Below are 27,047 nucleotides of genomic sequence, written 5' to 3'. Positions count from 1 at the left end.
CAAGCAACCCTTAGAGAAATGGGAGTTACACTTTTATTATTATTATTATTATTATTATTATTATTATTATTATTACATGCGGGCCCAGAGAAAAATGTCTTTCAAATTCTGGGCAAAAAACATGGAGGAAGCTTCCCTATTTATACTTTTTCCAGCTCTTTGTCTCCCAAATAAAAGTTTTTCCAGTCCCCTTTGCAAGTTCTTAAAGAGCTCTATGTGTTTTGAGACCTCAACCAAAGGCCTGGCCTGGTACCAGCACTGATAACTTCGTCTGGGGGAGGTTTATGGCCTCTCTGGAATGGGAGTAGTCTTATTTTCCTTATTATTTAAGCAATCAAGTGTTTATAGAAGCCAAAATAGCAGGGTTAAAATTTCAAACAGCAGTTTTTATATAAGATGGATGCTTCATTTAAACTTTCACTTATTCATCTGTACTTCACTTATCTGTGACTCCACCTATAGTCATTACCTCCTCTCCATCTAAATCTTACCTATCTTTTAAGAACCATTGCGGGGGGGGGGGGGGGGGGGAGGAGACAAATGTAATACTTCCAACAATCAAGAATTAAAAAAAAAAAAAAAAAAAAGAACCATTGCAAATGACTTCTCATGGAAGCTTCCTCAGACTACTCCAGCTCAGGGTGCTCTCTCTATGAGCTCTCTCTAATCCTTCCTTCTTAAGACCTCTAGTAAGCATCTTCAAACATCATTTTCATAATTCCCCCTCTTAAAAACCTACAATGATTTCTCAGTTTGTTTAGCATAAAATCATGGCTATGAATTAGATTCAGTGAAAAGATGATGGCTGGTTTTGTTTATCTTAATGAGCCTTTTTGAAATGTAATTAGGGTTGTTATACAGTTTATTTTATTGTGGGTGTTTTTTTTTTTTAACTTAGCTGAGTCTATCTATTACTTTCCAAATGATTTAATGTTGTGTTCTCCCAAATGAACAGTTTTTATGTGTTTTTCAGTTTTTGAAAATTGTGGTAAAAACTCATAAAATTTACCATTTTAATAATTTCTAAGTGTACTGTTCAGCAGTGTTAAGTATATTCACATTGTTGTGCAATAGATTTCCAGAACTTTTTCATTCTGCAAAACTGAAACTCTGTACCCATTGAACAACTCTCCATTTCCCCCTTCTCCAAACTCCTGGCAACCACCACTCTACTTTCTGTCTCTATAAATTTGACTGTTCTAGGAACCTCATGTTAAGTGGAATCATGCAATATTTTTTTCTATTGTGATGGTGTTTTTTTCCACTTAGCATAATGTTTTCAGGGTTCAACCATGTTGAAGCATGTGTCAGAATGTCCTTCCTTTTAATGGCTGGATAATATTCCATTGTATGTGTAGATCACATTTTGTTCACTCATCTGTCAATGGACCCTTGGTTTGTTTCCGCCTCTTGGCTATTGTGAATACTACTTGAAGTCCAATCTCTTGGGCTATTGTTCTCTTTAGAAGATCTGCAGGAAGATTAAAACATTCCCACCAGGAGTAAATATAAAGACTGAAAGCTAAAGATGAGTTGCCAACTACTGAAATAAGGAGCAAAGAGAAGAACAATACAATAAATGTCCTCCTCTTCCTTTTCTTTCCTTACTTCTATGGAAATGGCAAAACCACGTCAGAAAAATTCTACTTGATATAATCACTAATCCCTGTGTGAGCTAGAATTGCTTAGTAGGTCTGAGAATAGAATGCTACAAACATAAGGAGAAAGTAATGCCCTGATGAGTTGAGATGCCATGCCAGAATGCTAAATTCATTCATTCATACACATAATCATTCATTCAAATATTTTGAGTTTTGGGCATTTGTAAGGCTCTGTGGTTGGAGAATACAAAGATGACTGTGTTGCTGAAAAGCTTCATAGAAACTAATGCAGTCTTTAAAGGATTTAGCACAATTCCTGGCACATAATAAGCAATCAACAAATGTTAGCCACCATTACCAAAAAAATCCAATGGTAATTTAGATGATATAACAATGTTCACTAAACAATTCTTATGATAAATGCTTTTTAAAAACAGCTTTATTGAGATATAATTCACATATATAGTTCACCTATTTAAAAATGTAAAATTCAATAGTTTTTAGTATAGTCACAAAAATGTGCAACCATTACCACAATCAACATTTTCATCATCTCAAAAAGAAACCTTGTAGATCCTTTTGTAGTTCACGAGCATGATGATTGGGTGTTCACGCTGCTGTGTGAGATGTGCCGCCCACAAACCTTGTTACACCTCTGGCACATGACCCATCTGACATGGGGGGAAAAAAAAGGAACCCTGTACCCTATAGCCATTGTCCTTCTATTTCTCCACCCCTCCCTTACCTTCCTGGCCCTAAGTAACCACTAATCTACAAACTTACCTATTTTGGATACTTCCAAAATAAATGGAATCATATAATATGTGGTCTTTTGTGATCAGTTCTCCCTCATAAACCAGCTTGAAAATATTTGATGACAAAATAAAAATATTAAAGTCACCACATCCAAACAACTTCTGAAAATTAATTTTTAAAATGCCGACATATTTAGATAAGGCTTTAATGTATCCATGAGTTTATTATAAAATAAAAACTAGTTTAATGATAAGTGCCTGGTGAGAAAGAAATGACTTAAGCCACACAATCTAGATACTTTGTTTATATTTATCATAAATCCCACTGATTAGATGTTTCTTTCTCCTCCTACTGTCATCTGACAGGAGAAACGTAAACCGTCCATTCATTTTTATAGCTCATGAATAAGTTTTTTTTTCTATTTTTTTATTGATTTCCGAGAGGAAGGGAGGGAGGGAGAGAGGGAGAGGGGGAGGGAGGGAGGGAGGGAGGGAGGGAGGGAGGGAGGGAGAAAGAGAGAGAGAGAGAGAGAGAGAGAGAGAGAGAGAGAGAGAGAGAGACATCCATCAATGATAAGAGAGAATCATTGATTATTGATTAGCTGCCTCCTGCACACCCCCTGCTGGGGATCAAGCCCGCAACCTGGGCATGTGCCCTTGAGTGAAATCGAACCCAGGACCCTTCAGTTCGAAGACTGACACTCTATCAACTGAGCCAAACCAGGTAGGGCTCATGAATAAAATTTGAGAACTAAATTGCAATGAAAAACATGAGTCTGGTTTAAGATTTTATACTGAAATCCCAAATGAAATTTATTTACCCTGTAGGGGAAAATATAACACTACTATTTATTTCGTTCAAAGTATTTCTAGTCTCACATTTAGAAGAGCCAGGCAAGCAAGGATTTCTTTATCAGTAAAATAAGGGGCTATATTATGTAATCTTTTTTTTTTTAAAGCCAGGAAGTGCTTTTTTAAATTTATTTTTTATTGATTTCAGAGAGGAAGAGAGATAGAAACATCAATGATGAGAGAGAATTATTGATTGGCTGCCTCCTACACGCCTCCCACTGAGGATTGAGCCCGCAACCCAGGCATGTGTCTTGACCGAATCGAACCTGAGACCCTTCAGTATAAAGGCTGACACTCTATCCACTGAGCAAAACCAGCTAGGGCTGGCCTTGACTATTGAAAAGTACTTGATAGTTGTAAAATGTGGTCTGGAATACTACCTTGTGTTTAAGAGTTTTAAATACCATTCCAAACTTATTCACATCTATTGTCTACTTGTTTCTTTGAGATAATAAGAGTAACTATTATGTCATTTTAAAATTCAGGAACTGAAATACAGAGAAATATTTGTCTAAAATCACACAAAATAGGAAAATTCTGGGTTTCTACTACTGGGTTCTTTTCATCATATCAAAATTTGGAATTAATTTGGAAATGTGGATACCTATAATTCAAGAACCAGAGTGAGGTTGCCAATTTATTGCCATTTCTGACTTTTAGACTTGTCTGATATCTATGAAAGAAGATAATATTAGCAGAGATTCAACAAATATTTACTTGGTGTCTATTAAGTGGCAAGTTTTATCAGACATAAGATTCCTCTGCAGCAGTAGGGAGGCTGGATTAGAAGTAGCCGGAGGTGAGGATGGTGGCAGTAGGTAGTATGGGAACAGATAGAAAAAAGTAGACAAGATTAGCCACTTTTTTTATTATTCTTTATACTAGAGGCCCAGCGCACGAAATTCGTGCACGGGGGTGTGTGTCCCTCAGCACAGCCTGCACCCTCTCCAAACTGGGATCCCTCTCACAATCCAGGACTGCTGGCTCCCAACCGCTCGCCTGCCTGGCTGATTGCCTTGGCCTGTGGACTGAAAGGTCCCAGGTTCAATTCTGGTCAGGGGTGCGTGCCCGGGTTGCAGGCTCGATCTCCTGTAGGGGGCGTGCAGGAGGCAGCCAATCAATGATTCTCTCTCATCATTGATGTTTCTATTTCTCTCTCCCTTCTTCTCTGAAATCAATAAAGTTTTTTTTTTTTAAATCAGGTAGAAATTCAAAGGAAATTACTTACTTCTTTTGGAAAATAGTAATTTATATTAAGAATTCAAATTATTTTATTTGTGTGTGTGTGTGTGTTTAAATGAACACTTCTCTAAATCTTAAGTTTCTTAAACTGATACTAAACTGCTACCAAATAACAGGACACTATCAAATATAGAAAGGGCAAGAATAACATTTTTAAACAAAAATATTTTCAAGTGCTCTACAAGTCTGGATTAAATTATTTCAATAAATCAATAGCAGAACTTCGGGGGGGAGGGTCAGACCCACAATTCCTATTTCTTGGCAATTAATCTCTTCACAAGCCAATTCAAGATATACAAGTATGATTTTTATCTCGTATTTTTTTTCACCATATGAAAAATCCTCTCTAATAAAATGGTAATATGCAAATTAACCATCACTCCGCTACATAAGCCACGCCCACCAGCCAATCAGGGCGAATATGCAAATTAACCCCAATCCAAGATGGCTACAGCCACAGTGAGCAAGGTTTCCTAGGTAACAGAGCAAGCCAAGCTTTCCATAGCCATTGCAGGCCTAAGCCTCCACTCAAGCTACAAAGTTTCAATTATAGAAGGTAAACAAATTTAAACACATGGCGGCAGAATGGAGCTTGAGAGAGCAGGCCAGGGTTGCCGACAGCAACAGGGGAAGCAAAGCTTTCCGCACACCCTGGCCGGGCCCACCCGCTTAAGGCAACAAAGTTTCAATTATAACCCCAACACAAATGGCTGCCGGCCTCCTCGGAGGGAGCCCCAGGCTTGGCTCCGCTCCAGGCTACAAAGTTTCAATTGTAGAAGGAAAATAAATTCCAGATACCAGGGCCTCTGCTTGGGTTGCCAGGGGGCGTGGCCAGCCTGCAAACCACCACAGGCCCCTCGCTCAGGCCGCTCCACACCCCAAGGGAACCCCCACCTGATCCCGGACACCCTTCAGGGCAAACCAGCTGGCCCCCACCCGTGCACCAGGCCTCTATCCTATCTAATAAAAGAATAATATACAGATTGGTCATCACTGCAACACACAATATAGCTGCCCCCATGTGGTCAAAGATCCTGCCCCCATGTGGACACAAGATGGCCACTACAAGATGGCCAGCAGGAGAGGGCAGTTGGGAGGCACCCGGCCTGCAAGAGAGGGCAGTTGAGAGGGACCAGGCTTGCAAGGGAGGGCAGTTGGAGGTGATCAACCCTGCAGGAGAGGGCAGTTAAGGGTGACCAGGCTGGCAGAGGAGGGAAGTTGGGGGCAAACAGGCTGGCAGGGGAGCAGTTAAGCATCAACCAGGCTGGCAGCGGAGTGGTTAGGGGGTGATCAGGCTGGCAGGCAGAAGCAGTTAGGGGCAATCAGGAAGGCAGGCAGGCAAGCAGTTGGGAGCCAGCAGTCCTGGATTGTGAGAGTCCCAGATTGGAGAGGGTACAGGCTGGGCTGAGGGACAACCCCCCGCCGTGCACGAATTTCGTGCACCGGGCTTCTAGTTTTAATATAAGCAAAAGAAAATGTCGTATGACTGAAAAAGAATTAAGTTATCACTAATTTGCTGTTATTTTAATTCTTTTTGTATAGAAAATGAATTCTGATGGTTATACCTGTCCTAAAGAAAGTAAGCTTCCCAAGAAAATGTGAAAATAAACGTGAACCCCAAATTGAGATAATTATTCAATCCACATCTGGAAAATTCAAGTTCAAGCTATTTTCTTAGAATAAACTATATAGCATTTATTTTTCATTTTAGAAAGGTCAGAAAATATATGTTTACACTTTCTTACATATGCATAAATAAACAACGGAAGGATAAACAAGTAACTGATTACCTAAGAACTAGTTGAAAAGGCATGGTTAGAAGCAAGCTTTCACAGTTATGTCATTTAAAATTTTTAAACTATGAAAATGATTGCCATTCAACAGTAAAATAAAAGGATGTAATATTTTCATGAAATAATCACTCTTAAAAACAATTTTTTCAAAGCCTCCTTCAGTTTTTATCATACCTTCTAAAAAACTGAAGTTCCTAGAAAAGAAAATTGTTTTTTTCTGATTTTCTCTTCCCTATTTTATTTTATTTTTAAATATATCTTTATTGATTTCAGAGAGGAAGGGAGAGGGATAGAGAGTTAGAAACATTGATGAGAGAGAAACATCAATCAGCTGCCTCCTGCACACCCCCCACTGGGGATATGCCCGCAACCAAGTTACATGCCCTTGACCAGAATCGAACCTGGGACCCTTCAGTCCGCTGGCTGACGCTCTATCCACTGAGCCAAAGCAGCCAAGGCTCTTCCCCATTTTAAAAACTTGGGGGTGGGGATGGGTAGAGCTAGAGTGAGTCAAGACAAAACTTTCTAAAAGTCTAACTTATCATCTCTTTCTGAATGTCTAATTTTCATCTCTTAAAAATTATTACAGAAACTCAAGAGTAAATTTTTCTCCATAAAGAGTGTTTTAAAGGCAGTATACTTTAAAGTTTTATATAAGTGCATGCAGGTAAGCTTCAACTAAATTTAATATGGCTTTATGAAATCAATTATCTTATTCAAATCGATGTTTCTCTGGCCAAAGAAAACAACTTTAATTGTGGGAAACGAGTTTGACTGAAAAAATTTAAATCTTATCAGATACTAATTTCAACTCTCTGGGAAAAGGCTGCTCTAAGGAAGTTACTCAAATTATTTACTATACTAGGGGCCCGTTTGCAGGAAGATTCCTGCAAAGCGGCCTCCTCGGCCGCGCGCCGCCCCACCCACCGCCACTGTTGCAGCCACCCCACCCTGCCCCGCCCGCCGGCACTACCACCGCCGCCATTGACGCGTGCGCCGCCACCACCCGCCCCGCCCGCCGCAGCTGCCTGCTCCGCCTGCGCTTTCCCTCTGGCAGCTGCCTTGCTTTTCGCTTTCCCTCCCTCTTCCTTCTATGCTCTCTTCAGTCTTCACTCCTCTCTACCTCAGCATATGCAAATTAACTGCCATCTTTGTTGGGTTAATTTGCATACTCGCTCTGATTGGCTGTGGACGTAGCGAAAGTACAGTCAATTAGCATTTTCTCTTTTATTAGTGTAGATTTGTTTTCTATAAGTATGGATAAACAAATAGCAGTAACAGAGAATGATTAATATACAAGAACTTTATGGAGTCAACTGGTGTGGGGAAACAAAATGGGTTTGGAGTTAAACTTAAGTTTGAACCTGACTCTATACCTCCTGCTGATCTTGGGCAAAAAAAACTTAATTCTTCTGAACCTGTTTCTTTAATGACAGAATGAAGCTTATAACCATCTAACTTGAAGAATCATTAGGAGAATTAAGTAAAATGAAATGACGAAAAAAAAACATTGTCAGGTTTCTGACTATATTGGCTGGCTCGTGCAGAGGATTTAGGAGAGGAAGAAACAGCTTTCTTTAAGTGAATATTTTTTAAGTCACACATGAGGAAACAATAAAGGACGAAAATAATTTAAAATGACAAGGAAAAGAGAAAGCTTTTCTGGAGTCAGATAACTGGGATCTATTCAAAGAGAATATGCATTTCTCTAAAAATAAAAAGTTTTAACTTCATTTATTTCTTAATTTACTTCCTCCTTTTTACTTATTTCAGATGTGAACATCCATTAGCAAAGAAGAGCGATTTTCAACCTTTTTCATCTCATGGCACACACAAACTAATTCGTAAAGTTCTGTGGCACACCAAAAAATATATTTTTTGCCAATCGGACAAAAAAATAGGTATAATTTTTATTCATTCACATCAGACAGCTATTGTGTTGGCTGTTGTCATTTTTTCATTTGACAATCTAAGGGAAAAGAGGTCAGTGCCCCTGACTAAACAGTCAGGTATTGCATATTTTAAAAATTCTTGTGGCACACTGGTTGAAAATCACTGGCCTAGAAGAATCACTAGACTATTCTAGAGAAAACATCCAGTGTAAGTAAACATGACTATCAAATTTAAGGTAAAAAGTAACTAAGTAAGATACTAGGTTTAAAATCACTGGAAACATTTATAAATATTTTCTTCCAGAAAACTTCCAACAGAATTAAAAAATGACCACATGAGTACTTCTTTTTGTAAAAATGGACCATTGTTTTTTTAAATATGAGATAATCTTAAGACCACCCTATACTTGTGGAAGATTGTTTCTTATTGGCAAAAATACTTGTTACTAAAGTTGGATTCATATGAAATTGCCATTGTTCAACTGTTATGATCTACAAAAAACTCATTTCACCGTGAGTGTTCAATGTGTGTCAGAAATACCATACACTGGGGTATAACAGGTCCTCCGTTTTCAGGTAACATGGAATTAGTTGAAAAGACAGAATAGGGGCATAGTGCATTCACTGCAATTAAGTAACCTTACTGGCATAACTATTCTGTTCCTCCTTCATATTTCAGTGCCATACAGACTGAAACAATTAAGAATATTATCTTTTTCAATTCGTTACTGAACATATACTATGTTTAAGGGCATTTGATAGAAAACAAATTTCCTTAGATTTGGTCCTGACCATCTAGTATCGAACCCAGAAACTACCTTTAAATGGAGGAGAGGGGATATTAGAACAAGAAAGAAAAGAGATTACCTGCCTTTGAGACTTTTTATTTCTTCATGTTCTAGAGAAGATGTGCTCTTAATTCCTCAAAAAGTGTCTTTTCTATAAATCACAGTAATATAGAGTATAGAGTGAAAAGAGTAAAGTTCAAAAAATAATTAGGAGAGAAATATTGGTAGTAAAATACCTAGAATGCAGTTACTTTATAATCAGAAAATTATCACCTGGCTCTCAACTATTTCAGACACTCTTGTGCAGAATTGTCACTACTCTGACCTGACAATCTACACATCTGCTTTTTATATATACTACATATTGAAAATACATGAATTAGAGGCTGTTGAAGAAGAAACAAAAATCATTATTTTTATCATTTAGAAGAAATTTGGGGTATTTCTACCCCTCTTCCTCCCCACCTGGAAAGGAGAGAAGAAAAGAAGGGAAATTTATTTTATTACACCTAAGAAGTCCCTGCTAGGCTTGGAGATCCAAGAAACAAGATGCAATTTGACATGGGGATGGAGGGATAAGAGCTTTGTTCATTTTTGCTTGAATGCATACATTCTACACTGAGGTAACCTGTGAGGAACTAAATGTTTTCCCTTAGATAATAACACATTTCAGGATTTAACAATTCTAACAACCAAGGAAGTGAAGAATCCCTACTGATTTTACTATTTGTTTAAGCTTCTGTCTGTAGAGAATGAACTGTGACACAATTTAACCACCAACTGCTACATTTTTAAAATAGACCTTTTAAAGAACAAAATTGTTTTTGAAATAAATCTCAATTCTCAGCACACACCTCTTTCCAAACTAGTTTCTTAACTTGCTAAAAAGAGAGCTCAATGACTGAGTCAAGAGATGGCTGGGCACTGCCAGGGCTGATTCATTAAGTCAGCAAACCCTCTTCAAAAAGGGCTTCATTTTTTTTTTTTACGTTTGATTTTCTTAGATTAAAAGAACACCCCCTCCCCAAAGTTGCACACAGGAAATCTGTTTTTCAGGCAGAACTCTGTAAGAATTGATTTCTGAGTCTCTGGTTACTGCTTTTCACACACTCCTTCATTAAGTATGCAAGTTTCTTAACACAAATACTCATTTTAACATTTTCAAGTGCAACTTCAACTATTTTATGGTAGTTCTCCCCAGCTCAATACTAAATTTTGTATGAAAACACTGATTCCACAGATCAATAAGGTTTTCTCATCTGGGTCAACAAGCTGCTTAGATTAACTGCTAATTAAATATGTACCTTTTACCCGCTATTCACTTTTTCACATATACCCTCTAGAAATTATATCTGAGAAACAAACTACAACTGCGTCCATATTCAAAGATGACAGCTCTAGTATTAGGGGAACACAGTCTGGGGTTGCCAGTGCAGTCAGCCTAAACCTTTTTGTCTGTCAGAGGAAAGAACAAAAGGCAGCGCTTCCTCCCCCATCCTCTCCTCAGCATTGGAGGATGGCAGGCTTGACAGAACAGTTCTAGAGAAAAAGCCAAGCCGAAGCTAGTGAGAGTTTCCCCTTAAACATATACACAAAGCTACCCACCTTGGATAGCTGCCTCCTGAGGCTAAAACGCTGGACCATTGTCACCCTGAGCAATCTTCAGACAAAGCAATCCACGAAGGGATGAGTTTTTTTTAAAAAACAGCTTCTGGGAAAAGTCGGTGGCAAAACATTTTGAAGACTGTCATAGTAAGTCCAGAGAATTTCCTTGGGAGTCTTAGCAAAGTTGGAACCACTTCATTGTTCTATGGGGAGACACTGCAAACCCTCTGTCAGACAGGACGGGGCGGACCGAGGCAGGGAGGGGCAGAATCCTGGAGTGACTGCGCCCAGTGCCAAGCTCTGCTAGCACTTCCTGTGAGTCAGCCGTGAGGGGTCTAGACAGAAGGACCACCCCTTCTTCCCTTTCTACCAAACCATTAGCCCAGGATGTCGCTGTGGTGCCACCTGAGATTCCGGGACCACGGACCTCATGTTCTGGAGGAGGAGTGCTGCACCGGGCTCAGAAAGCTTCTGCCTCTAGTAGAAAACTGGCAACTGCAACAATTCCTCCTACCTTAAGTTCTCCCAGTAGAAGGGGGAGGGGGTCCCCTGCAAAGAACAATACCCATTCTCAACCTCCAACTCAGGTAATACACTGGAAGAGACTATGTGAATAGAAGGACGTGGCAAGAGTCCTCCCCCTCCCCCGCGTCCCCCCCCCCCCCCCCCCCCCCCGCCACTGTACCAGCTCTGCTCAGAGAAGGAAACTCCTCCCAGCTGAGCTCGGCAGCTGTTCCGCTTTGTCTATGGTAATTGGCCAACCCTTTCCTCTTATTCACTGGGAAGCGTCCTGCCCAGGGAAGGAATGTCAGGTGCAGAGAGGCATACTCCAAGGGTGACTTCAACTTCATTAGGAAGTTCAACATACTAAAGCTGCCCTCTCTCATAAGAACAATATAATTTTTTAAAAATCTACACAAAAGAAACAGCTGAGTGAATTAATGCAGGTAAAGAAGTATGAAAAATGGCAATTTTGAGGGCAGTTCCAAAGATAAAAAAGATTTTGCTATGATTTGCCACTCTTCCTATCTATTTGATTCTGCTTCCAGACAACCAATGCTCCTCTCTGAATTGCTCATTACTTCTGAATGAATTTAATAACTTATCAGGGCAGAACATGTTGGCATTTATTAATTTTTCCCTGTACCAGTGACTCTCAATTCCCTGTAAGCATTACATCTTATGCTGCATATAGCCTTTGGTGGAATGAACCTACTATGTGCAGTCACAGTGTTAGGCATTCCACATCTGTTATCCCATTGATTTATCAAACAACCCTGTGAAATATCTATCAATATCCCAACTGTTCAGATAAGTAAAGTAAGAATCTTCTCTCTAAAACCTCAATATTATTATGAGTAAACCACAATGTTACTAAAAATTTTTTTTCAGGCAAGTGAAAAAGGAATTGGAAAGAAAAAAAAATCTTTATGCAATACTTATTCTCAACTATGCTCATATCTCATATCACACACTACCAGTTTCCAATTATCACCAAATATGATGTACAATTTTTAAAAATTCACCTACAATATGACACATGTATTTCACACTGCTTTAGATATACAGAAAGACATACCGTCTTTAAACATAAATACGAGGTGCTTCTGATACATAATCCTACATCATTGCTGATTTTTTCTAACTACACTCCCCCCAAAATGAATGAGAAAGATAAAAGGAATTAGGAAAAAAAAATGTCTGAAGTCTACAGATCCAGTACACATTAAATATCAATCATGAATTAAACAGGGTATAAATCCTCAAAGTTCCAGATACACAAAGAAAGACTTATGGATTAAAAGAATGGTGTATTCATTCTAGAAAGAACATACACATTTTTGCGTATTAAAATAAAGATAAAACTCCTATAATTGTTTAAGTGATACAAAACCGGTAAAAGCCATAGCTGGTTTGGTTCAGTGGATAGAGCGCTGGCCTGTGTACTGAAGGGTCCCCGGGTTTGATTCTGGTCAAGGCACATACCCAGGTTGTGGGCTCAATCCCCAGTAGGGGGCGTGCAGGTGGCAGCCAATCAATGATTCTCTCTCATCATTGATGTTTATCTCTCTCTCCCTCTCCGAAATCAATAAACATATATTTTTTTAAAAAATGGTTACAAATCATTTGATAAAAAATTGAAAAGATCCTCTTTTTCCTGTTTTGTGGAATACAGCAGCTTTTTGGATAAAAATCGTAGACCAAGATCAAAGGTTTCAAAAGAATAGCAGGAAGGATATAAATGCTTAATCTAGAGAAAAATCAACAATTTTGCAATCATTCTCTTTGACTGAAAATCCTTATCAAAGTCTTATACTCTATGTGGAGGAGGCAAGCAGGAAATGTTCATGGGATTTTTTTAGTCTTCTTGGATCATGCACTTTGTGAATCTGTTAAAAGTTATGGACTCAGTCACTGGAGTGACATACATGAAATGCATGACCAGTCATATACAGTATTTTCTATATAATTCCAAATGATCCATGGATTCCGCTAAAACTCACCCATTGACATCATATTAAAAACCTTATTCTAGTCATGACTACAGAAGAGCTGAATATCAATCACTAAATGGTCTTGTCTTCTGCTTTCCACTATAGGTAATAGTTCTTAGTAAAACTAGGAAATAACAACAAAAAGCCTGTTCTCTGACATGTTCGCACCAACCCCAATACATTTTCTTTACTTGTATATAAAATAATAATCTACTTCTAAAGTCACAAATGGTATTTACGAAGTGTTTAAGTGTTTCAGTTTTTCTTCATTGTGTAGAAAAAAAAAGAAAAGAGATAACATTAATATTTTATCTTTCTATATGGTTTGCTGCACATTTTTTTGTTTCACAAAATTAGGACTATACTGTTTTCTGGTCACAAGTACCTTGGATGAATACTTATAAAATTTAAACAACCATCCCAATTTAGCTGGTTTCTATACACAAAACTCCCTTTGTTCTAGCTTCATTCTTAAAATTCTCTATAAATGCATTTAAAAAATAAATTGACGCCCTAACTGGTTTGGCTCAGTGAATAGAGCGTCAGCCTGCGGACTAAAGGTTCCCAGGTTCGATTCCGGTCAAGGGCATGTACCTTGGTTGTGGGCACATACCCAGTAGGGAGTGTGCAGGAGGCAGCTGATTGATGTTTCTCTCTCATCGATGTTTCTAACTCTCTATCCCTCTCCCTTCCTCTCTGTAAAAAATCAATAAAAATATATTTTAAAAAATAAATAAAATAAATTGACATGAACAGTTTTGTAATTTTTAAAAATCCTCACCCGAGTATATGTTTTCATTGATGAGAGAGAGAGTGAGAGAAACATCAATCAATTGCCTTCGGTACTCACTCTGACTGGAATCAAACCCTGAAAACCTAGGTATGTGTGTCCTTAACGGGAATCGAACCTGCAACCTTTTGACGATGGGACAATGTTCCAACCAACGAAACTGCCTGGCCAGGGCTAAAGTTTTGTATTATTAAATATCATGTACTATGAATTACATTATTGCAGAGAAGGAAAATAAATCATAGAGTTGGAATTAGAGTCGGGACTAGAACCCAAATACCCAGATTTCACTACATTGCTTTTTCCATTACACTATGCTTCCTTCTATTTTTTAAATTATTAAAAGAACTACTTAAAATACTCATGTAGTAAATTTTTTTTCTGTAAATTGAATAATGATTCCATTTTTAAAACTTGAAACTTTACACTGTAAGTTATGAATTAGTTTCCCTATAGCCTGGCAAACCTGAGATAGTAATATGCTTATAGTTCCTCCCTTATCTCTTTGGTAACCAGCTTTGTAATAGTTACATAAAATAAATTTTATTGTTCAAACATCCCTGTGGGTTTTAACCAGTTTCCTGTGATAACCCAGTAGAAATAACTGTGCAATGCCAGCTACCAGTCAATCAATAAAACTATAAGTCTTTTACCTTTAATAGACTTTCATTATGCAACACCACATCACTTCAGAAAGCACCCCCCTCATTCATGCTAAACAAGCATTTTCGACACCAGACACTCAGTATGGAATGAAACATTCCCTTTACTTAAGGATGTCATAATCTAGTACAGAAACAGAAAACTTAAACAATTGTCATAAGGTATGGCAAGTGCTATAGTAGCAGTGATAATATAATATGGCAACTGCTATAATAGCATAGACAATAATGGCATGAAGGAGGGAGTGATGAACTTTCTGTGGGACAAGAAGTCTTATAGCTGGAGTCTTTAAGGTTGAATAGGAATTCTGTAAATAAACAACAAAAAAAAAAAAAGAAGAAGAAGAAGAAGGGGAGAGCATTCCATGCAGTGGAAAAAACCACAAATTAGAGAGAGAGGTATGAATCAAGTGGTAAGTAAAATTTAGTTTTTTCATACTAGACATGTCATAAGGCTAGAATGTTCAGAATATTATTTTGTTTGTGGAATAGAAATGTAGAACATAACAAAATTCATTTACTCTTCTTTTGCTAAATTGCACCTGTTAACTATTTTTCTATAAACTATCCAAAGGGGAATAGCCCACTATTTATAAATAATAATGTGATAGGTTCTCTCTTCACAGAAGTTTTGATTCTTTTTTTAAAATATATTTTTATTGATTTCAGAGAAGAAGGGAGAGGGAAAGAGAATTAGAAACATCAATGATGAGAGAGGATCACTGATCGGCTGCCCCCTACTGGGGATCAAGCCTGCAACCCGGGCATGTGCCCTTGACTAGAATCAAACCCAGGACCCTTCAGTTCGCAGGCTGACGCTCTATCCAAAAGCCAAACCAGCTAGGGCTGATTCTTTTGATTATTGTCTTCCTTTAACACAAAGGGGGAGGAAATACATTTTCAGAAAGTTTAGTAAACAGTGCTGCCAGTTTCAAGATTCCCTGTGGCAATTCAGGCTCCTTAAATGATATAAGATTTCTGTCTTGCAAAAACAAATTTCTTTTGGGAATCCCACAACAGATAACATTAAAGATCCACATTTCATCTAACATAAGATGAAGTAACTTGTGTAGTTATTTACAAAAGTCCAAGGCACTGTCGATATAAATACCCATGCAAGTAGTACAATTAATAAGTGGTAAGACATTAAAAGTTGTTGACGATTAAAAAATTTTTTGAATACTACATCATATTCAATTCCATAACTAACTCATCATGATGGCTGATTTAAAGAATAGCCAACCATGTCAAATAACATTTTTATTTTGATAAATTGGACATGGCTCTTTCAAAAATGCTAAATTAAGGTTGTCTCCTTTGGTATCAGCAATGTTTTGGGGCTTGCATTAATTTCCCTCAAAAAAAAACAAAAAAACTATGCCATGCATCACCTGCAGTGAATACATACAAAGGAGAAAAGGAGAGAAGAAAAGGGAGAAGAAAGACGGGGAGAGAATTTATTATGTGCCTACTAAGTGCCTAGCAACTAAATAACAAAATAACAACTAGCATGATTTATACAAAATATTTAAACACTATAAAATCGTCCTTAAACTAATTTACAAGGTGCTTCATGTGCTAGCCTCTGCTTTCCCTCTCTAGACATCTCACTACTTTCAACTTTACCCCAAATCTCAGCTTAGATTTCTGTTCCTTCAAGAAAGCCTCTACCAACCCTCACCAAGTCCTTTCTCCAACTGATTCTTCCTTACTACACTGTATTGTATTTTCCTTGTCTGCATCCCCCTCATCAGGAACCTAAAATGTTCAGTGGTATTCTGACAACTACTAGGCCCTTAAATAGTTACTGAACGAATGACTTAAAAAACTAAGGTAGTGCTTGATGGCTCTATAAAACTTTATTTTTTAAAAATATATTTTACTGATTTTTTACAGAGAGGAAGGGGGAGGGATAGTTAGAAACATCGATGAGAGAGAAACATCTATCAGCTGCCTCCTGCACAGCCCCTATTTGGGGATGTGCCTGCAACCAAGGTACATGCCCTTGACTGGAATCGAACCTGGGACCCTTCAGTCCGCAGGCTGACACTCTATCCACTGAGCCAAACTGGTTAGGGCGGCTCTATAAAACTTTAAAAGTTTCTAAGACATTCTGGATTATCTTCTCTCTTCCTTCAATCTCACCCATACCCACAAATTCCCTGATCTTTCCACCTAATTAAATTCTACTTGTTTTTCTATTCCATTTTGTAAAAATAAACTTGAACTATTTGTCAACTATTTATTGCCCATTTATAATCATTCCTTGCAATTTAATATTTTCTAATAAAATATCTCCTATAATACAGAGAATACAGTAAATTATGAAGAATAAGGAAATCTATTAATGTTATCACCATACAGAAGTAACCACTACTAATGTTTTGATAAATTTTCATCTGGGATTCTTCTTTATTTTTTATTATATAAGTAATTTATGAATGTTTAATTACTGCAACCATTGTTATCAGTTTATCCTTCTTTTATTATGGATTTATATACCATCCTATATAATAAAAGGGTAATGTGCAAATTGACCCTAACGGCAGAACGACCAGAACGACTGCTCAACAAGTCACTATGAGGCGCACTGACCACCTCTTGGTCCCTTCCCCAGGCTGGCAGGCTCCTACTGCCTGATGGCGAACGGGGGAACCGGGGGTGGGTAGCAGTGGGGGGCGGGACCAGCTGCTGGCAACGGGGAAGATGACCCTGATAGCAGGCCAGTCCTAGGGACCGTACCCGTGTACAAATTTCATGCACCGGGCCTCTTGTTTACTTATAAAAGTATACAGTATTATCTGCAGGCTAGCTTGGTTTGTTTTTTATCCCAATTAATGTACATATTATTTGAAACTTCCTTTATTAGTAATGGTTTGAATGTTTATGCCCCCCCATTCATATGCTGAATTCCTAAAGCCTAATGTGACATGATTAATGCTCTCGTGAAATAGAACCCTCCCTAGCTCTTTCCAACATGTGAGAAATCTGCAGCTAAATGCGCCACCCAGCCAGGGCCAACCTGATTTTTTAAATGGGCAAAGGACTTACACAGTTCTCTAAAGATGATATACAAATGGCCAACAAGTATATAAAAATATGCTCAACATCACTAATCATCAGATAAATGCAAATCAAAACCACAATGAGGTCCGTCAAGATGGTGGAATACTTAAATTTGGTATTGCATACTCCCAAACTCCATCAAAATTACAACTAAACTACAGAACAACCATCATTCAGAACCACCTGAAATCCAGCTGAACAGAAGTGATATACTATCTAATAAAGAGGGAATATGCTAAGTGACCATCATTCCGTCACAAAGATGACTGTACCCACAGCTGAGGCCAAGTTCCCATAAGGAGCCTTAACGAGCAATCAGCAGGGACCTGAGGCTACGCCCTCCCCGTCCCCCGTCCGTGAGGCTTGACAGGGGACCTCAGGCCACGTCCCCCACCTGGCAGGGCTTGACAGGGGACCTCAGGCCATGCCCCCTGCCCTGGCATCAGGCTGAGGGACCTCAGGCCGCATCCCCTGTCCCAATGCCAGGCCAGGGGACCTGAGGCCACGCCCCCTGCCCAGCAGGGCTTGATGGGGGACCTCAAGGTGCACTTCCTGTCCTGGTGCTGGGTTAGGGGACCTCAGGCTGCTCCCTCCGCCCCAGCGCCAGGCCGGGGGACCTCAGGCCGCACTCCCCACCAGGTGGGGCTTGACAGGGGACTTCAGGCTGCACCTCCCCACCCTGGCACCAGGCCAGGGGACCTCAGACCGCATCCCCCACCCGGTGGGGCTTGACAGGGACCTCAGGCCGCACCCCCCGCCCCAGCACCTGGCCAGGGGACCTGAGGCTGTGCCCCCCTGCCTGGCTGGGCTTGACGGGGACCTCAAGGTGCACCCCCAGTGCTGGGTCGGGGGAACTCAGGCCATGCCCCCGCCCAGTGGGGCTTGACAGGGGATCTCAGGCCGTGTCCCCCACCTGGCGGGGCTTGATGGAGGACCTTAAGGCATGCCCCCCCACCCCAGTCTGGGTTGGGGGACCTCAGGCCACACCCCTCGTCCTGGCGCTGGGCCAGGGGACCTGAGGCTATTCCTCCTACCCGGCAGGGCTTCACAAGGGTGGGACTGGCTGGGTCTGGATCTAGCCCAATGGCGGGGGGCGGGGGGCCCAGGTCTGGGTCTCACGCGATTTTGAGGTGCACGTGGGTGGGCAGGGACTTGACTTTGGGTCCCGTGGTGTGCCCCAGACTCTGACAGGAGGAAGGTTTTCATATACATTTTACTAATTTTCTTTCATCTCTGACACTTCTATTATAGAGAAAGGGCAATTAGCAATATTAAATTATTTCCTCTAATTAATCCCCTTTTAATGTGCACGAATTTCGTGCACCACATCACTAGTATAACTAAGAATATTCAGAAGGCACATTGAGACTGGTAGGAGACACAGAGACTCATAGAGAGGGCTGGTCACACCCATGTATGGTGGTTAAAAATTGGGAGGGATATTTCAGCTATGGAGGCCTCGCCTGAGGAGCCAGTGGTCCTAGCTCCACACCAGACCCTGCAGCCTAGGGTTCCAGTGCCAGGAAGAGAAGTCCCCATAACTTCTGGCTGTGAAAACCAATAGGCATTGTGGCTGAGTGAGAGAGAGGGCTGCTGGAGTCCCAGGTATTACTTGCTCTGAGCTCCAGCACTGGGGCAGCAGCTCAAAAGGCTCTAGGACAGTGATGGGCAACCTTTTGAGCTTGGTGTGTCAAACTTCGGCAAAAAACTGAGCATAACTCGGGTAGTGTGTCACTTTGAGGAAAAAACATTATTTCGCAAATGTTTCATCCTCAGGAGCAGCAAATTCCTCAGCGGCCGCGTTTCATCAGAAATGGCTACGCGTGTTAGTGCTGACACACGTGTCATAGGTTCGCCATCACTGCTCTAGGACATACAGGGATGAACTGAATTGTCCCATGAGGGCTGGAGGGACAGCTTTCTCGCAGACAGAAGTGCTGTTTTCTTACTGAGCCCTCCTCCCACAGAGCCTACAGATGGGTGCCACATCTGAGTCTCCATCAACCTGGCTAATACTGTTCACCCCACCCTGGTGATTCCCTGAGACCACGCCCTACCCAACTTGTGGGCCCACCCAAGCCACTTGCAGTGGCTTTTCCATACGAACAGCCTATCTTGGCTCATACTGTGGATTTTCCTAAAATCTTTCAAAGGTTCACAAACACCAAACAAGCAGCATCAGGCCTTGACATCCCCTGTATATCTTGCTAAGTGGCCCCAGGCCCAGTACTAGTGGCAACTGAACTTGGTTCACAGCTTGGCCTCTCCCAGGTACCTCCAAGCCTAGCACAAGTAACAGCCATTTGCAGATCACTCTGTAGCTCATGTTGAGTAGCCTTGGGAAGGCACAGGTGGTGGTTGACCTTGGCCTGCAACTCCCAGGAGGCCCCAGAGCAAGCATACCCAGTAGACAACTTCACCACACTGAAGCACCACACACCCGCCTCCACAAGCAGCACACTCAAGGGGCAAATTCATCAGGCTCCAGAGCCCCATTCAATAGAGTCCTGCTCTGTGGACTCAGCCCCTGCACAGCAGATCCTCTAGTTGTGGCCAGTCCTTATAACCAATCAGCCTGAGGTTAAATTTCTCCCACTGATGTGCCAATAGCAAGCAGGCTCAACTACAACAGGAGAGTGCACACAGCCCAAACGAGGGATGGGGGTGAGGAGGCAGCCAAAATGATACAAAGAAATATATCCCAAATGAAAGAACAGAACAAAAATTCTAGAATATGAACTAAACAAAAAGCAATCTACCAGATGCAGAGTTCAAAGCACTGGTTATAAGGATTTTAGGGGAAGAGTAATGAACTTAGTAAGAACTTCAACAAAGAGATAGGAAACATAAATATCTATGAACATCTTTAAATGCAAGTGAATTAAATGCTTCAATCAAAAGACACAGGGTGGCTGAATGGATAACAAAATAAGACCCTTTACATATGCTTTCTACAAGACACTTTCAAGGGATGGATAAAGATATTTCATGCAAATGAAAACAAACAAAGAAAGCAATACTTATACCAGACAAAATAGACTTTTAAACAAAGGCTATAACAAGAGACAAAAAAGGACCCAGCAATTCCACTTGTGGATATTTATCTGAAGAAACTCAAAACACTAAGTTAAAAAGATATATAAATCCATATGTTCATTGCAGCATTATTTACAACACTAGGGGCCCAGTGCACGAAATTCGTGCACTGGGGAGGGGTCCCTCAGCCCAGCCTGCCCCCTCTCACATAATGGGAGCCCTCATGGGATGTCCTACTGATGGCTTAGGCCTGCCCGAGGCTTTAGGCTTGGGCAAGGGGCCCCCCGCCCCTCCCATCGACGGCTCTGCCTCTGCACCTTCCATCGCCGGCTTGGCCCAAGGCTTTAGGCTTGAGCAGGGGGCCCCTGACCCTCCAATGGCTGGCTCGGAGTGACCTGGGTGCCAAGGATGTTCCCAGGACCCAGGTACATATGCAAATTAACCGCCTTTTTTGTTGGGTTAATTTGCATGCTCACTCTGATTGGCTGTGGGTGCAGCAGAGGTACGGTCCATTTACATATTTGTCTATTATTAGGTAAGATGGCGACAACTTAAGTGTCTGTCAAAAGGTGAACAGATAAAGTAATCCTATCTAACAAATAGAGAATATGCTAATTGACCCTCACACCATCACAAAGATGGCAGTCCACGGCCAATAAAGGAATATGCTAATTGACTGCCCACCCTCAAAGATGGCAGCACCCACAGCCAATAAGGAGGGAATATGCTGACTGCCCTGCCCTCAAAGATAGCGGTGCCCACAGTCAATAAGGAGGGAATATGATAATTGACTGCCACGCCCTCAAAGATGGTGGCGCCCACAGCCACAAGATGGTGGCACCCAGTCCCCTCAGCCACGCGCCTGCCTCCAGCGTTGCCCAGTCCCCTCAGCCCCCCAGCCTCCCAGGGCCAGCCAGAGGTGCAGGCAAGCCTCGGATGGCTGCCCAGCCACCCAGGGCCACTCAAGGCTCAGGTAACCAGGGCCAGCCGAGGCTTGCACTGCCGGCAGTGGCAGCAGCAGAGGTGTGATGGGGGCATTGCCTTCCCCTGATCACCAGGTCGCCTCCCACCCCTGAGGGCTCCCGGTGAGAGGGGGCAGGCGGGCTGAGGGACCCCACCTCCAGTGCATGAATTTTCATGCACCAGGCCTCTAGTCTATAATAATAAATGTGTAATATGCTAATTAGACCGGACATCCTTCAGGACGACCTTCCGGACGAAGCCGCGGCAGCAGGGGCCGAGGCAGCCGCCGCGGCAGCGGGGGTCAAACCCCTTACATGAATTTTGTGCATCGGGCCTCTAGTGCAGCTATAAAAAAAGGGGATCTTTTACCCTCTAAGACAGCATGGAGAGACCTAGAAAATATTATGCTAAGCAAAATAAGCCAGTCAAAAAAAGACAAGTATCACATAATCTCACTTACATGTGGAATCTAAAGAACAAAATAAACTGACAAACAAAAGAGACATGTAAGCATGCAATAGACTGAAGAATCTCAGACAGAAGCAGGGGAGGAGAGGGCCTAAGAGATTAACCAAAGAACTTATATGCATAACCCATGGACACATAGTGCAGTAAAGGCCTTGGGGAGGGGGCAGGAGTAGGGTGGAGAGGAGGTGCTGGAAGCAAATTCCAGCAGGTCATAATTATGTGAGAAGTTCCTCAGAAGGCTGATGAACCTTGGGGCTTCAGCAGGGCTGATAATCTGCATATTATTACCTGCTGCTGAACAGCTGTAGGCATTTCCCCTAAGCTGATCATCTTTTCCTGTTTATCAAAATTTACCTTCTTGCATTCCTAAAGGGCCAATGTGTTTTCCAGTAAATAAAAAGCTGTGGGTCCGGACATTCAGGGAGCCCCACTTCACTAAAAAGTGGAGCCTCCCCTGGCTCCTCTATGCCTCCAAAATTTATATTTCTTGTCTAGTCTCTCAATTCATTTATGTCGCAGCCCCTTCTCCAGATTCCTGAACGCCTGCAGCTACGGAAAGACCCTAGCAAGGAGGAGAAGAAGGGGACATCTGTAACACTTTCAATAAAGATAAATTTAAAAAAATAAATAAGATATCAAGTCCATTTCAATTAATATTTAAAATGATAGTTATTCTTAAAATTAGTTTTTAAAGTATATTACTGTTTAAAGCACAGTATGCATATCATACCAAAATGCTTTTTTATAGTCAGAAACAGGAAATACTTTGTTTTTAATGAAAATGTTCACATTATCATAAGTAATATTATATATACATACACATACACACACACACACACACACACACACACACACACACACACACACACACATATACATACACTAGTGGACCGGTGCACGAAATTTGTGCACAGTGTGTGTGTGTGTGTGTGTGTGTGTGTGTGTGTGTGTGTGTGTGTATGTATGTGTCCCTCAGCCCGGCGTGCACCCGCTCCAATCTGGGACATCCCTCTCAGAATCCGGGACCGCTGGCTCCTAACCGCTCACCTGCCTGCTTGCCTGATCGCCCCTAACCACTCTGCATGCCGGCCTGCTCACTCCCAACTGCCCCCACACTGGCCTTCTCGCCCCCAACTTCCCCCGCTTGCCTGCCTGATCACCCCCAACTGCCCTCCCCTCCTGGCTTTATCGCCCCTAACCACCTTAGCCTCAGTCCCATCACCATGGCTCTGTCTGGAAGAACATCCGAAAGGTCTCCAGGAAGGTCTCCCGGTCTAATTAGCATATTACCCTTTTATTAGTATAGATTTTTTTTATTGATTTAAGAGAAGAATGGAGAGGAAGAGAGAGAGAGAAACATCAGTGATGAGAGAGAATCATTGATCGGCTGCCTCTTGCACACACCACACTGGGGATAAGCCCACAACCTGGTCATGTGCCCTTGACCGGAATCAAACCCAGGACCCTTTAGTCCCCAGGCTGATGCTCTATCCACTAAGCCAAACCAGACAGGGCCAATAAGTAATATTCCAAAAACAAGAAAAGCAAATGAAAAATGAGTCTTTGGAAAGCTACCATATCTAGGAGCTTTAAAAAGGAAAATATATTTAAACTAGAGGCCCGGTGCACGAAATTCGTGCATGGGTGGGCAATCTGGGACTACTTGAGGGATGTCCGACTGCCCGTTTAGAGGGATCGGGCCTAAACGGGCAGTTGGACATCCCTCTCACAATCCAGGACCGCTGGCTCCCAACTACTTGCCTGCCTCTGCCTGATTGCCCCTAACCACTTCTGCCTGCCAGCCTGATCACCCCCTAACCACTCCCCTGCCAGCCTGATCAACGCCTAACTGCTACCCGGCCAGCCCAATTGCCCCTAACTGCCCTCCCTTGCTGGCCTGGTCACCCCTAACTGTCCTCCCCTGCCAGTCTGGTCTCCCCTAACTGTCCTCCCCTGCAGGCCTGGTCGCCCCCAACTGCCCACCCCTGCTGGCCTGGTCACCTCTAACTGCCCTCCCCTGCAAGCCTGGTACCTTCCAACTGCCCGCCTCTGCCGGCCCGGTCACCCCTAACTGCCCTCCCTGCTGTCCTGATCACCCACAACTGTCCTCCCCTGCTGGCCTGCCCCCCACAACTGCCCTCCCCTGCAGGCCTGGGTCCCCCCTGTCTTCCACTGCAGGCCTGGTCCCCCCCAACTGTCTTCCACTATAGGTCTGGGTCCCCCGCAACTGCCCTCCCTTGCTGGCCTGGTGTCCCCCAACTGCCCTCCTCTGCCGTCCTGGTCACCCCAACTGCCCTCCTCTGCTGGCCTGGTCACCCCTAACTGCCCACAACTGCCCTCCCCTGCAGGCCATCTTGTGGCAGCCATCTTGTGTGTTGGAGTGATGGTCAATTTGCATATTACTTTTATTAGATAGGATTAGGTTTTCAAAACATATTGTCAACTTCCTGTTATTTAAAAGCATAAAACACCTTATTGACCAAAGTGAAAATCCTAAAGTTATTTACTAACCATAAGAATCCCTGCAGCCCTAGCCAGTTTGGCTGAGTGTATAGAGCATCGGCCTGAGGACTGACGGTCCCAGGTTCAATTCCGGCCAAGGGCACATGCCCAGGTTGCAGGCTTGATCCCCAGTAGGGGGTGTGCAGGAGGCAGCCGATCAATGATTCTCTCTCATCATTGATGTTTCTATCTCTCTCTCCTTCTCCCTTCCTCTCTGAAATCAATAAAAATATTTTTAAAAAAGAATCCCTGCAAATACCAGATTTTAGGCCAACATTTGTTAAGAGTTAGTCCCATAATCTGGTTGGGATCGCTGCATGAGGATTATTTGTTAAGAGTTAGTCCCATAACCTAGCTTGGGGCCTCTGCAGGAGGATAATTTGTGAAGCATCTATATTTTTCATGGACCTCTGGTGTCCTCGGTGAATTGCTAAAACCACTAACTTACATCTGTGATTGCTAATAATCTACTTGATTTGGAGTTTTCCAGTGGAACCCAGGCCCCTAATTCATTTAGCATCTCAAGGAACCCCAGAATCTCAGAGCTAGAAGGGAATTTAAGCCATTCTTTAGGTCAGCTTTCTCCCAGAGCTATCTACTCCAGGTCTTATTGATGGCTATGAGATTATTCTTGGCAAGACTCACTGTAACAAAGTGAGTGGTCAAAAGTATGACTTTGGAGTTAGAAACACTTGGTTCTGACATCCAGTAAACTTATTAAGTGGGTGAACTTGACAAGTCACTTCGACCTCAATTTTCTGTTTCCTCACTTATAAACTAATTTATGAGATAGTAATATTTCACAGTACAGTGTTTGCAGTGAGGATTCACTATGGCATTCTAACACTTAGAATGACTGGGTCAATAAATATTTGTTGAATTAAAAATAAAAAAGAATATCCCAAGGACTAGGTATTATTTGCCTAGAGAAGGAACTATTCAGAGACACACATTTTGCTTGGCTTTAACTGGAGAAATACAGGGAACCAGATTTCAATTTAATATGTTGGATTTGTCTAATAGAAGCATCACAAGTAGAATGGTTATCTTTGAAAGATTCTGAGAGACCAGTTAACCACTTAGGGAGAATGTTACAGAGCTGAATAAAATGATTATAGAAGTCACTCCCAACCTAAGATGTTGTGTTAATGAAAGACTCAAAAAGAAAAGTGGAACATTCTTAGGATAATGCTCCAGCACTCTTGTCTTACCCTTCCAGGTGGCTATATTAACTTGGCAAAGAAAAAATAACTAAAAACACAGAATTAAAAACAATCAGTGCTATTAACTACCAGATTACCTGCCAGTCAGATTACCTGAAAGCAAGGATAAATCAGTCAATTACCTCTCTTTCCCCTATTTTTTTTTTTCTTTTCCTATTTTAAAGCACTGTTTGGAGGTTAGAAAGGCTATAATGACTTTTGGACTTTTAGCAATTTCGTTGCCACCTTTTGACAAAAGATACAGAAAGCACTGGTAAACTTTTATTTCTTTTATCCAAATTTCTACCTTACTCATTTCTACTACAAGAGTTAGTTTTTGGGCTTCAAATCTTGTTTTAATTGTTAAAACAAATTGTTTAATATTTCTTAGATGTTTTAGGAAAATTTGCCTACTTAGATGTATCTTCAACTAGTTGGTAGGTTACTAACTTTTTGGCAGTCTAGATCCTTCTCAGATCTCCTACACTCTCTGTCTTTATATTACACTTTTCCCACTAAATACATAATAAAAACTTACAATATTGAGGCACCTGTGCTATGGTAGAATGAGCAAAGAACTTAGACTCAGCCATGGACGAGCTCTCTGGTCTACGTAAATTTTAAAATTTCCTAAGCTCTAATTACCTTGTTTGTAAAAATGGAGACCAGAACTACCTCAAAAAAATGATATGCAACTTAAATTATATTATATACATAGAAGTCTTGCTTACATTATATACTCAACAAGCTGAGTATGATCCCATATTAATGACATTAAAACAAATTCACTTCCACAAAACATTCTTGCAAAATTATTACCAAATACATGGAAAAGATTCTCAATTATCAAATGAGTCATTAAAATTCAGTATTCTCAAGGCAAGCTTATTGGTGTTTTATGGCAATAAGAAAGACGATACAGGAATAGTTCTCACCTTCATCCCCCTTTCTTAACTATAATTCTGCAACATTATATTATGGTTAATGTGAGACTTTAATTTGAGCTCTTTCCCACCCCACCCTCAACCCTGCTATGCAGAAATAGCTCCATGGAGATTATTTATTTAACTGGCTAACTCACTAAACAGAAGAGACCTTATCTTACATATTGTAAATAATTACTTTTTTGTTCTTATTATTTTGTTTAGATATCTGAGAATCCAGAATGTCATTGCTTATATTATAATGATGAACAGTTTTAAATAACTTTAGGGAATCATTCCAGTAGTTTATTTCCACTGCTACTCATTGGAAAAATACAAGTTATTTAGAAGTAATAACATAAGAAACAACAAGAACAAAAGAAACCAAACAGGGGTAGTGTTGAAATCAGCC

The 27,047-nt window shown here is 41.3% G+C and overlaps 1 protein-coding gene across 4 annotated transcripts in view; it reads right to left on the bottom strand.

The window, feature by feature from the left end:
- Window positions 1-27,047, bottom strand: part of TMCC1 (transmembrane and coiled-coil domain family 1) — a 159,565-nt gene that overhangs the window by 82,461 nt on the left and 50,057 nt on the right. For 2 of the 4 annotated variants that reach the window (XM_079795377.1, XM_079795378.1), the window contains exon 1: window positions 10,529-11,142. The exons of the other annotated variants lie outside the window; for them this stretch is intronic. In XM_079795377.1, coding sequence (XP_079651503.1) covers window positions 10,529-10,567 — 39 coding nt within the window. In that variant the 5' untranslated portion in view covers window positions 10,568-11,142. Of the gene's footprint in view, window positions 1-10,528; window positions 11,143-27,047 lie in introns of those variants that run through there. 4 annotated transcript variants of the gene reach the window in all.

The sequence above is a fragment of the Cnephaeus nilssonii genome (genome assembly GCF_951640355.1).
Source record: "Cnephaeus nilssonii genome assembly, chromosome: 17".
Taxonomy (NCBI): domain Eukaryota; kingdom Metazoa; phylum Chordata; class Mammalia; order Chiroptera; family Vespertilionidae; genus Cnephaeus; species Cnephaeus nilssonii.
The sequence above is the reverse complement of the archived record's forward strand: the minus strand, read 5'-3'. Positions and strand labels throughout refer to the sequence as shown.